This window comes from Plectrocnemia conspersa, unplaced genomic scaffold (assembly GCF_051122295.1).
Source record: "Plectrocnemia conspersa isolate PC_06_02 unplaced genomic scaffold, ASM5112229v1 ptg000003l, whole genome shotgun sequence".
Taxonomy (NCBI): Eukaryota; Metazoa; Arthropoda; class Insecta; order Trichoptera; family Polycentropodidae; genus Plectrocnemia; species Plectrocnemia conspersa.
Genome location: NW_028277167.1, coordinates 6,311,242 through 6,324,309, shown reverse-complemented (window position 1 = coordinate 6,324,309; position 13,068 = coordinate 6,311,242). Strand labels below are relative to the sequence as shown.

The 13,068-nt window shown below is 30.4% G+C and overlaps 1 protein-coding gene across 50 annotated transcripts in view; it reads right to left on the bottom strand.

The window, feature by feature from the left end:
* Window positions 1-749: 749 nt before the first annotated feature.
* Rbp6 (RNA-binding protein 6) overlaps window positions 750-13,068 on the bottom strand; it is a 1,186,203-nt gene continuing 1,173,884 nt past the window's right edge. For 9 of the 50 annotated variants that reach the window (XM_088182874.1, XM_088182876.1, XM_088182893.1 and 6 more), the window contains 5 exons: window positions 7,883-7,948; window positions 5,789-5,848; window positions 5,455-5,681; window positions 1,640-1,755; window positions 868-1,131 (listed from right to left, as the gene is read on the bottom strand). In XM_088182874.1, coding sequence (XP_088039000.1) covers window positions 1,678-1,755; window positions 5,455-5,681; window positions 5,789-5,848; window positions 7,883-7,948 — 431 coding nt within the window. In that variant the 3' untranslated portion in view covers window positions 868-1,131; window positions 1,640-1,677. Of the gene's footprint in view, window positions 1,132-1,639; window positions 1,756-5,454; window positions 5,682-5,788; window positions 5,849-7,882; window positions 7,949-12,850; window positions 12,902-13,068 lie in introns of all 50 variants that reach the window. The other 41 variants (XM_088182883.1, XM_088182879.1, XM_088182909.1 and 38 more) reach the window with 8 other exon arrangements.

Genomic DNA, 13,068 nt, shown 5'->3' with positions numbered 1-13,068 from the left:
AAAATGTACAAATTTTTAACTTTTTTATTATTTTTCCTCATTATTCGTCATCATAATCATCTTACCGCCATTCAATATGTACATGCGAGATTGTCAAAAAAGAACGAATTCGTAAAGCGTGTAAATAGAAGCCTTTTTAACATGCTATATGTTTTAATTAAGTATATGTATGCATTATGTGTTATATATATATATAGATATAATACACTGTACTAGGTAACTGTTGTTTATTTAATTTAATTATTATTTCGTTATATTAGCAACGAAATTATGATAGCAAACCGACTTTTTATAAAAATAATTTAAAAAATAAATTGGAGGCTAACAGACTAAAGGGCGACCGACTTTTTAGGTGTGAAATGTCACGAGACATTGAAAAATCCGCGAAAGCCTATTATTTAATGCATTGACAACGCAGCGATATATTTTATTTTATTTGTTTAAGAAATGTTCATATATATAATATATATATTTATTTAATTAATTTTATTAACATATTTTTGATAACCTAATTAATGCTCCGGGTTCAAAGAGAATAACCCTACTTTTTACACTGATATCTTTAAACGTATGTGTATAATAATTACCATGGCTATGAGAATAACTTCAAAAATGTGACATTCATTACAAGTTCCTTATTACAAATATTAAATTTGATTATTTGACACCATTATTATTTAGGAGAGCCGATGACGTTAAGTGGGTACAGTTTCTCAATTGATAATGATGATAATCTATTAAAAAAAATATTTACAGTATCGTCATAATAAATAGATTTATTTATTAATTATTATTTTTTTCTTTTGTAGTAACGTTCAATGTTGCTGTTGCTCGCGTCCGGTGGATGTTGAGTTCTTGGTTTATTGATTTATTATTTATTTATTCTTCTTGTGTTTAAGTCGGAGGCTTCGTCGCCGGGATGGGCCGGACGGTTCACATTGTTGTAATGCAAACATATATAGTATAATATATAATATGACATTGGGACGATTGCATTTTTTGTTTATTTTTTTTGGTGATATTTATCATATAATTATTTTAAAAATTTAAATATGTAAGCCCGGGTGGGTGTGCGGGGCGGGGCGGAGCGAGGGTTACGCCCGATGGGGGCCCTCAATGACCCCGCGCCTTCTGTAACAAAAAACAAACAAAACAAACATTGATTATTGAAACAAGATTTAATGGGTACTATATAGTATGGCGTTTATCAGAATTGGCCACTAAATAACCATCGCTTATTGTGTCAGTCGTAGTTTAAAATAATATTATATATTGTTTTTTTGACCATCGTGACGCACTGGAGTAACCTTAAAGATTATGGTCTTTATTTAATTTAAATAAATATCAACTTCTGGGAATTTACTCTTTTTCTGTACCATTGAATTGTGTGGGGGCCGATTTATTTTATATGGCCAAAAACTAGTCGGCAAACTTTTTTTGTTTTTACACTATAAAAACATGTCTTACTTACTTGTTATTGTTTTGCTATGTGTTGCTCTCTCTTTTAATTTGTATGTTTGCATTATGTTATCGCTGTTTCGATTGATTGAAAATTCACAAAAGACGGAACACATAAAGCGTTGGTTATTCGACGACGTAAAACACTGACGTACATATAAAAAGTGAAAACACCACTCACATTAATGAATTGTGCTGATACACCTTCAATGATATCCATTAGTGAAAGCAGCCGGGATCAGCGGGTCCTGGAAGCATTACAGACGGATAAAACACACCGTCGCTTGAGAGTGGTTGCTGGAAGCATTTTCAAGACGGCGTCGATGTATCGACGCCGACGTATTTATTTTAGAACGAGTGGAAATAAAAAGGCTTTTGTTCCGCTTCGGCGGGACTGTAGTGTTCCGGGGCGAACGTTGTATGTGCGGCACATGTGCGCGTCGATTTCGCACTCGGAGAGCGTTTCAAGATAAAGCCGGCGGCGGAGGAGGAAAAACGACCGAAAAGCCGGAAGTGGCGTTTGCCGGAGCGTGTCGGGTCCCTCCGCTTCCGGCTGTCTTGATTTAAGGTTATTGCCGCCGGAAGAAGCTGCTGCGTGCGCGAACCGCGTACCTGCCTGACTGCGATCACCTAACCATTGTCATTACTTTAGTTTATGCTTAATTAAATGGCTAAAAGAGATATCCAAGCAAAGACCGAAAACTTTTTTCTGACTCCTATATATATAAGAACAAACATCTGAAATATGACAGGCGTTATCCCGAAGCGTTTCAATGTGATAACAGTATTACAAACAATTAAAGTGTGTTAATTATTATTTAAAAAAAATAATAAATAATAAAAATTAACATAATAAAAAATATATAAATAATTAATTCAAAAAGATATTAATACATATAAAATAATATTTTTTGAAATTATTTTTAAAAGATTTTTTACGAAATATAACATTTTTAAAATGTGAATCAAATATATAAAAATTTAAAATGACTTTTTTATCTCAGACCGTTATTCATATTTGTATTACAATTTTAAATAGCGACATTTAATCCTGGACATTTAATCCTGGAATCCCAGGACTGCTTAATCAGAACCAGTAAAAACATTTTATTGGTCAAGTTCGATATATCGTCTGAAAATTGAAAGCTTTCACTTCATTAAATATAAATTAAGCTAATAAAGCAGTGAAATGTATTTTAAAACATTACAATGTGCAAATATTTAAGAATACTAGAAAAAATGCTTGAGTGAGAATTTTTTTATTATTTATATTTAAGTTGATAAAATATCTACTAACTTATTGTTAATTAAAATGTAATCTAACATATACCAGACATAATAAGAAAAAAAAAACAAAAAAAGTGAGTATTGGACTAAGAACTATTTACAAAAATGTAGATTTATACACTTTTGTAAATTGTATATTCGTATATTTATTTTACTAATATATTTTAGTGTAGTAATTTAAAAAAAAATGTGTACAATATTAACTAAAACTATACGTTTTTTTATAAAATAAACATAATATTTACTAATAAGTACATATGTTATTGTGAATGTGTAAATAAATGAAATCATATCTAAATACATTTTCACAAGTAGATATATTTTTCTACTAGTAAAAATATAGTCTAACTCTAAACTGTTGTTAAAACCCAATTTAACAGTTTCAAAACATCTATTTGCTGTTCAAACCCAAATCAAACCTTAATTTATTGAGCATTATTATTTTGTTAAAAAATAGGTTTAGATTTGGGTTTGAACAGCAAGTTAATCTACTAATAATTCATTTTAAATCAACTGTTTGTTACATATTTACTGGCCTAATCAGTAAAATTATATTTCTACTAGTGAAAACATAATTTCATTGAAAAAACACATTCTCTGTAACATACGTATATAATACTGTATATCGAATGCAAAGCAAATATTAAAGACTCATCTATTAACTTATTTTATGATGTGTATATTTTCAAAACTAATTTTTTTTGGTATGTTGGAGAAGGAAGGGATAGTATAAACAGGAGCATATAAAATGCACATGATGGAAACATATCTTTTGGGTAAATTGGTGACTCACTACACTTCGGCATTAGGTTTACTGGTCCCGCCATTGTGCCCTGCACGTAAATAACTATTATAAAAACAGAACGAGAAATTAAATTATTGTGAAAGTTACATATTTATACGTAAAAATTATATAGATAATATTATATATAGATATACGTAGAAATAAAATAAAAATATACTGGTGTTTTTTAAGTATATAAGTTAATTTGCATACAAAAAAACAAAAATTTTAAGGGTTGTGCTCTTCTATTTATAAATCTAAATATATTTATTTTATAAAGGAGCAAGTTAAATATGTATATTTAAAAAAACGAATATACACGCCATAAAGTGCCATCAAACTTATTAAGCAAATAAAATAAACAAATCTGGCATTTACATTAAAGTATTTTTTTTCAATATTATCATTTGATGGATTGATCTTTACCTGGATATCCTTACACTCATTTTCACTTTCAGGCAGGTTACTTGTATTTTAATATTACTTATAAATGGATACATGTGATGGAAAAATAAAAGCTATAGATCTAGAAGCAAAGTCAAATTTTATTTTTATTAAAAATATATTTATAGGTACAAAAACAGTTCAAATTACTTTTTTGATTTTGCTTCTAAAACAGGAAATTAAAATATTTTTTTAGTTTTTTTTAATATATTTTTTTTATATTCATTAAAAGAAAATCTAAGTATTAAAAATACCTCTTCATCACACGTGATTCATGAATATAATTATTAAAAATGTAGACTTTAAAATTGCATATACAAAATAATATAGAACGAATCGCAGCAAATCTCTTCCGGCTTAACCCTAAAACGCAAAACGATTGATTATTCAACAAACAAGCCGCGATAAACACCGATACATATCGTTTCAATTTCCGTTCGCTCCTCATGAATTATCCAAATTTTATCAAATAATATTATATCAACCGCTTACTAAAACATCGAACCCCAATTTTAAAAATATCTGAAGCACAAGCGCAGGTAGGTATATATACATATATTTTTTTATCTCATGGCTCAAAATTGATACGCGTCACCATAATATTATTTTTCGTCGCGCTGGCGACATTCTGATTGAAAATCTACTTTGAAATTACACATACACACATTCATATGTGTGCAAGCCGTAATAATAAACGAGAGCAATGGAGCGTTCGATAGATAAGCTTTTCAGAATAGCCAATATTTGGACATTTTCCATTACGCGTGATCCGCTTACGAGCCGCGATGAATATTTTATTTTCGGACGATTTCAACATGAAAGTTTTTTTTATTATATATATGATTCTGGCAGATTGAGAACTGCTGGAATGGGAACACTTGCGACTGAGAGGGGGCAAAGTAGAAATTGCGAAAAATGTACTCGCGATAGACTTTTCGAGTATAAAAAAACTTTTTTACGATGCTATTACTTCTCTAACCCCACCAAGACGCTGAAGGAGGGGTGTATAAATATAATAATTTTTATTGAGATCAGATCGAGATTGATGTTTTTGTCGTTCGTTTTTTAGCCCCATTTTTACCAATGAATTTTATTAAAATAAACAAATATGATATTATTTATTATAATAATATTTTTCTATAAAACTTTGACAATATTTTTAATATTAAAAACGCCACGAATGCCTTAGATGTTTCAGTGCGATAACAATAGGGTTAAAATATTAATTTAATTTATACGATTAGAATCTTTCAAAAGAAAAAATCCTAATACTAAATTATGAGTAATTTAATCAGAGCGAACGGAATCGTAAACTTCGAGGCGGACAGATCTTGATAATGATAAACGCGCTTAATTTTAGTTTGCCCCGGCGAATAAATCACAATTACGGTATTAGATTCGGATCAAATATTCAACTTAATACTAGGTAATATCAATAAATATAATTTCATTTAAAAAACTATTTCGAAGGTGATACTTACAGGTCGGCAGTGGACACTGACGGGGCTGTAGTTGAGGGGCGCGCGGCTGACTGCAATCGCGGGAAATCCGGAGGGCTGCGGGCTGGTCGCTTGGACGTAGCCCTCAGCAGGGCTGTACATGTCCAGCGCTGGCCCTGGCGAACCCGCTGGCGGGAAGCTGCGCCCTACTGCGTGCGGCGATGCCGGCGGGCCGAACCCCTGCGCTGCCGCTTGGTAGTTGTTCATTACTGATGAAAAAATATTATGTTTCATTAGAAACATGGTCGCTTGAGAGTTAAACGGTCGGCTGATTGAACACTGGACAATGTGGCGTGAGCCTAATAATGTAAGGTACCGTTCAGAGTGAAGCGGTGAGCAACACACTCCTGCGCTGCCGCTTGGTAGTTGCTCATTTCTAATTAAAAAATATTACGCTTAATTAGAATCATGGTCGTTTCAGGGTTGAACGGTCGGCGATTGTTCAAACGCTGGACGATGTTGCGTGGGCCTATTAATCTAAGGTACCGTTCAGAGTGAAGCGGGAGATGGCGAATGATATAAATGGTATGATTACACATCACAACAATTTTGATATAGAATATGCAGTATAACTCTAAAATTAACTTAAAAATTAAAATAAAATAAAATAATGTTATTGTAGTGCTATTTGATTTTAAGCAACGGAATGTGTACGAAAAAATATTTTCATGTCGAATCACTCAAATTAAAATTTGTTCTAGAGGAGTGTATAATTTGGTTTAAGTTAATCGAAGCTTTATGTTCCGTCGCAGCAAAATTATTTTTTTATTCATAATTAAAAATAAATTATGTAATTTAAAAAGCACAAAGGCTCCGAGAATTAAAGTAAGGAAAACAAATTAACATCGTTAAGTGAACCGCTATGGAATGAACAAAACAGCAAAAAGAAGAACGATAATAACGGCTGTAATTTCGTTATTTTATAACGCTCGCGGTTGATTAACGGAATCTCGTTATTTCGATGCAACTCTGACGTCCTCTGAGATAATTTTGAACAATTTTTTGCCTCGGATTTTTAATTGAAATCACTGGCACTCGCTGTGTATGTGTATGCAAAATATGTAATAATAATGCGAGTGCGAATAATATTTACATATAAAGTGAACAGTAGCCGACCGTTTCCGAATATCGTCTATGGTGGGAAAAAAATGTAATAATAAAAATAAAATTGTCAAATAGCGCCGCCACTGTACTGCGGCGACTGCAGCTCACATAGTGAAAATTTACATGCAAATTAAGTCGGAGATGGAAAGTGCAGTTAAAAATGTGGTTATTAGAGGTAAATTCTCGATACTACCGATACATATTCATTTAGTGGATTTTAAAATGATTTTAAAAAAATATAAATTTTATTCTGGGATTGGCATTTAATATCGAGAAATCGAAAAACTGTTTTTGTACAGCTAATGTTTTTATAAGATTTAAAAACTAGTGAATGTCAATATAATTATATAAATATATATATATACATATATATTTTAAAAATCACAAAAGTGTGTGAATTTGTAGTAAGCGATTTTCAAACGATATCAATAAGAGCTTAAGAAACATATTTATGCTACATTGATAAATTATTATCAAAATATTAATAATAAAATACTGTGTTATAGAGTATCTAGTTTATTTACCTAAGTAAACATCAGTAAAACTGTTGTTATTTATTGAAGTGAAAATTATTCAAATAATAAAAAGCGTAATCGCCGAATAAAAAAGCCGTATTTTCAGACGCTTTTGAGAAATGGTTTCAAAAACTTACAATGCTAAAGTAAAATATAACATTTTTATTGGTAATGAATAGTATTTTTTTTTATTAAATGCAATCCAGGAATAATATTTCTGCACCATATATCTATATAAAAAATTAACTGTCAATATTTTGCGACGCAGTAGGAGTAATATGTAAAAAAATCAAATAAAATAATATGATGATATTTCATTGCTTATAAAAACGGCAAGTTCGTAAGTTCAACTTGTTGTCGATCACTTCAATATATTGATTTGATGAATCTGAAAGTTATTGCGATGTGTAATTTTTAATAAGCGTTTGTGGATAATTTATTTTAAAAAAAACACAGTTGTTTTACATCCAACCTTTTACCTTACATTTAGGAATTAAAAATAAAATAAAAAAATAATAGTCTACATAATAATAATTGTCGTATTTATTGATGATAGTAACCCAAATGCCTAGGCATAGCTATGTACGTTTTCTTTAATAATCGGATTTCCATTGCCTTTTATGTGTGGGATGGTGTTCAAATAACTCCCAACACGTTGGAGGGATGCGACATAAGAATGAAAACTCAGACTCACTAACCCAGAGCATCGTAAGTTTGACAAAATTTAGATCCAATAAAATGTATGTATCGAGTATCCAATTTAGTAATATTATTTTTTCGGTTATTCTCACCTGATAATGCCTGTGCAAGGAGCGGAGTGTTGTTGTTTGGGGTCAGCTGGCCATTGGTGAGATCCACTGAAACACATGGGGAATGTCATGCTTTGGAACAACGGGGCTTTTCAAACCAAACAAGAATACCTTAGCAATGCGTTTTTGAAAATAACTAAACAAATATAAATCTCTACTTATTAAAATCAGCCTGTCTGCTGCGGAAACGATAATTTATACTCCCGAGACCGTTTTAAAACAAAGGTCGACCGAAATTTGCACCGACTTAAAACCTTGCCCTTCGCAAAGGTCGACGAGGGACGGAGCGGTCAGTTGTTCCATTATATGTATATTATATGTAGCTGTAACGATTGTTTCGTTTCGGTTATCTTGACCGGCCGACTATTAATCGGAATGTTTAACACGAGGGTCGCGGCCGGCCAAGGGGTGGAGAGCTACCCTTGGAGGTATCGACGGAATGATGGATGATCAGAAAATTGGATCGTCATAATGGTTTTTGGGAGTGGTTTGCGTGATGTTGTATTAGAGAGCGCGATCGGACTGTGAAAATTGGTTTCGTCGAACGATCGCGACCATTGGATGACTGGTAATAAATTTTAAAATCGACTAGAAGCAAACCTCAGTTCATTATGATAGATTGAACACACTGTCGAATACGTAATGGGGATGATCAATTTACATTTAGATAAACTGGGGGTGTCTTCCATGTTCTGGAAACACTAGTGTGGCAATTGAATTTCCGGATTGACGCTATAACATTGGAGTTTAATAGAATTAGTTCAAAAGAAAACTAAAATATATAATATCTGCTAATTGATGAGCAGTGGTATTAAAAACTATTTACTTTTATAAACTGCGTTTAAAAGATTTTTGGCTTTCAAAGATAAATGTGTACATACATGATTAAAATATAGTGAAATTGTGTTAGTTACAGCAATAAGGAGATAATTTGATTACTTTTTTTTGAGATCAATTATGCTAAGATCAACATTCACATGATTTAACTCAATTAGAATTTTGTCGTGTAGTGTTTCCAGCGTCAAAGATATTTATTAAGAAAAATGTAGCCATCGAATTAAAAGTCTTTGACAGCTGTTTCAAAAAATATTCAAAGCGTAATAATAGGTAAATTAAAGCAACTATAGATTACTTTTATTTAAAAATAGTTAAATTGATTGAATAATTAATATATTAATATTTTTAAGGACTAATTGTCGGTTCGTCACTATCGTGAGGTACCGCAGCTAGAGAGTGTGCGAGTACCGGATGGCATACTTTTTTATTATTATGTATGCCATTACAATTATGACTTTTATTTAATTTAGTTGTACCATTTAGTATTATTAAATAAATAAATATAAATAATCAAGGGTTTCTTGAATTCATTATTATTATTTGTGTTTCATTGTGGTTCTTTTTATTGGGCCAGTGTGGAAATTATGTTGCCTTACCATGTATGTAGAAAAATTCAGAGAAATATGATTGTAAAATTGCATAAAGTAAGAGGTGTTTATATTTGGATTAAGTAAATATAGTTCGGATCTAAAAATATGTTTAATGTCACTGCAGTACTTTAAAATGACCTCAGCGTTGGTGACGTAGCGAGTGAGAAATTTCTCAGAATTTTTGCAACCACACTATCCATCACCGCGCGGGGGTGGACAAGTTTTCCTTTTTTCCCTTTGCTTTAATAAAAACGATATTGGATACTGGATTCCTGACGTCTTCTAGAAGGCAAAAGGTGGCCGCAATATGAAATATCCGCGGTATGGACGGAGCGGGTGGCATTGGGGTGGGTCTCGAGCTCAAAGGGGGTGAGTCAATGAGGGGTGGCTCCAGTCAAGAAAATACCGTCGCTATCTCTCGGCCGTGATATATTGAGGTGCCATTCAACCAAAACACGCGCCGAACACGTGGTTTGAATCCGTTTGGCGTTAAACACTTTCCAAGTGTGTTTCCAGGGGTGAATCAAACGCGTTTTTAATAGTCGCCATCAATAACTCACTTTGCCATGAAACAATCTCAATTGCAAATCGAGCCTTTTGAGATAGAGTGAGTTGCGAAAAATTATAATAAATAAAAAAACAACGCATTGATAAAGTAAAACGCTGGTTAAAAATGCACAATAAATAAATAAGGATAAGTAATAATAAAAAATCACACAAACGCTCATGTATTATACACACGCACACGAATTGTTAATTAATAAATAAAATCTATTAAATCGTTGTATAAAAATATTCATAAGCTAAACTAAACGATTTAAATAAAGGAAGATCTATTCAATTAAACCACATAATCATAATACTTTAAACTAAACAATTTGTATATTAATTGTGTAATCGCTTAATCGTACTAATCTATATTTCGAAAATATCAAATATTTTATAATCATGTAAACTAGTCTATTTTTTAATTAAACAAATTAATAGCCTTTTAAAATATTCTAGAACAATATGTTTTAATGTATTTATATATATATAATATGAAATAACTACAAATCTAAATTATATAAAAAAAATTAAACAATGACTATTCTAAATCGTTTATATTAAAACACATGTATATGTAATTTAAATAACGACTAAAGTACACTATGTAAATAACTAAAAAATACATATTATAAATAAGACCAGTTTGCACCACCATTTCGTTGACTTTGATGAAAAATAATGTTATGGTTAAATTTTAAACCAATCATCGACAGTTAACCGCATTGAATTATAACCATTTTAAATCCTTACACTTCGCACGCGAAATGCGACATAATAATAAATATTTTAAGTCTGATTCGTAAGGTAACGAAGTATAAATCATAAATATTTATGACTTTATTGTGTTCGGTTGATGTATATTTATATAATACAATACGATATTTTATACACAAATATATACGGCGTATATAAAATATTATAATTATAACCAATTTCGTTATGCTAATGGTATTTACGATTTTGTAACGTTTATAACGACAAGTCATGTCTCGAATAATATAACCGCGTTTTCGGTTTAAGTTTTCAGGCTTTCACGTAATGCCCATTGTGCGTGATAATAAACACTAAATAATATTTCAATTTGCTTTGCAGATTTGGATAACGTTGACTGTACGAATTACTTTAAAAGTTAAAATATCGGATAAAAATTATATATATATATATATAGAAACGAAAAATACGACTATACTACAATTTCTTCAATACGTATAATCTAACTCTTTACTATGTTACTATATAACTCTTCTGTTTATACACCATTAAGTTAATCACTATCTCATACTAATAAAAACTCTGTATCTATTACAATTTTATTATATATGTATATCACAATGTTTATGTATTGCTCGATTCTATTCTAGTTTTTCAGATATATTTCTTTACTATTTAAAAAAATACGATACAAATGTGGCGTTAATATATCTTCTATTCTAAGTTTATAAAAATACATATAAAAACTGATGATCTGAAGCAAAAATATTAATTCTTTTATTACTCGCCGTATGTACGGTTTGTCCTTGTTGATTCTCGATGTCCTTCCTTCAGATATGGTTGCTTATATTTCGTTTTTATATGTCTTTATTTTAATTTTAAATGTAATGTGTGTATAATAGTGTATATAAATAATGAAAAGTATAAAAAACTATAATAAATACACGAGAGAGTGGAATTCAACAGTTAAAAGTGGCGTGATTACACGATTTTGATCAAAAATTATTTCCAATCTCTCTCTAAATATTTTTTGTATATATATAATATAATATAAAAAAGTTTTATATTTTTTTTTCAATATTTCAAACATGCTGAGACATTCGAATATATTGCGAATTCGAATAGGATGATGTTATATTATCGTATAAGGGGTCTAATAACGCCACTACTACGTTTTAATTTAAATTTTAGCCTACCGGGATTTAATAATAATAATAATAACATAGGATCAACGGTAAATAGAAATCTCACTATACACTAATCGTATAAAATAATTTAGATGTCAAAGCACATAACATCAAATTATCTGACCCATCCAGGCACCAGTCCATTGTTTATTATATATTTTTTGATCGAACATATAATGAAATGTGCAATTTATTCAACTACTATTTTATATAGATATAAATATTGGTATTCATAAAAAAATGTGCTACGTGTATGCGGGAGTGTTATATTATTAGAATTTTTGATGCCATCAATGAGATTGCTGCAAAATCTCTTTGATGACAGATACATATCTACCAATAGAAGAATAAATGACACGTTTCACTATTGTTACAACAAGCACTAAAACTAAATAGAGGGGTTCGGTTTTTATGTACACAGGAGTATGATTTTTTTTATATTCATTAAACATTCCCATAACAATTTTGAATAATAAAAAAATATATGGAGAAAAATTATGTACTAAAAATAATAATATATATAATATAATAAAAAAAACTACTTTCCATGATTTGGTGTATATGAGTGTTTTATTACATATTACATCAACTGATATGTCATAAAAACTTTTATGAAGATAGCATAAATCATCCCTCACTCATTACGTGTAAACATATCGTAGATTATACGCGTTAAATATAATTTCCCAAAAATAATACATATAACGCATTGTTATATCGAAAATTATTTGATTTATGACCTAATGTATACGAAAAGTAAAAGTTTTCACGAGATTAGATTTTATGTATACATACATGTATGTATTCATTTATATATATATAATATATAGGAACTATTCAATAGACATTACCAGTGTATATATATAATATAATACAACCCTATCTAGGCTATCACTATGATTATTAAGCTATACATCATTTTGTTCTATATAGGAAAAGATGATCTACCGTTTATCTATTTTATTTATTTTTTCTGGCTCAATTATTAAATTGTGAGATATTTAAAAAAAATAAACTGCTGATGTTGTGAGGTTTTACTGTCAAATTTACTGATTTTTACTGACAATTTTCCTTACCGTGGGTTATTCGCGGGGTGGTACGACGATCAGCAGTGCAGCACCAAGGCCCTGGGGGCATGGATGGATCAGAGTAAGAATTTGGGTTTGATTTTAATCAATTAATGTCTATTTACCGTAAAAATAATAATAAAAAAAAATGTATTTGATCGTTTGTGTTCATTATAAAGGCAACCTGATTTTTTATTTGAAGGATTATGACATAAGCACTCTCATCA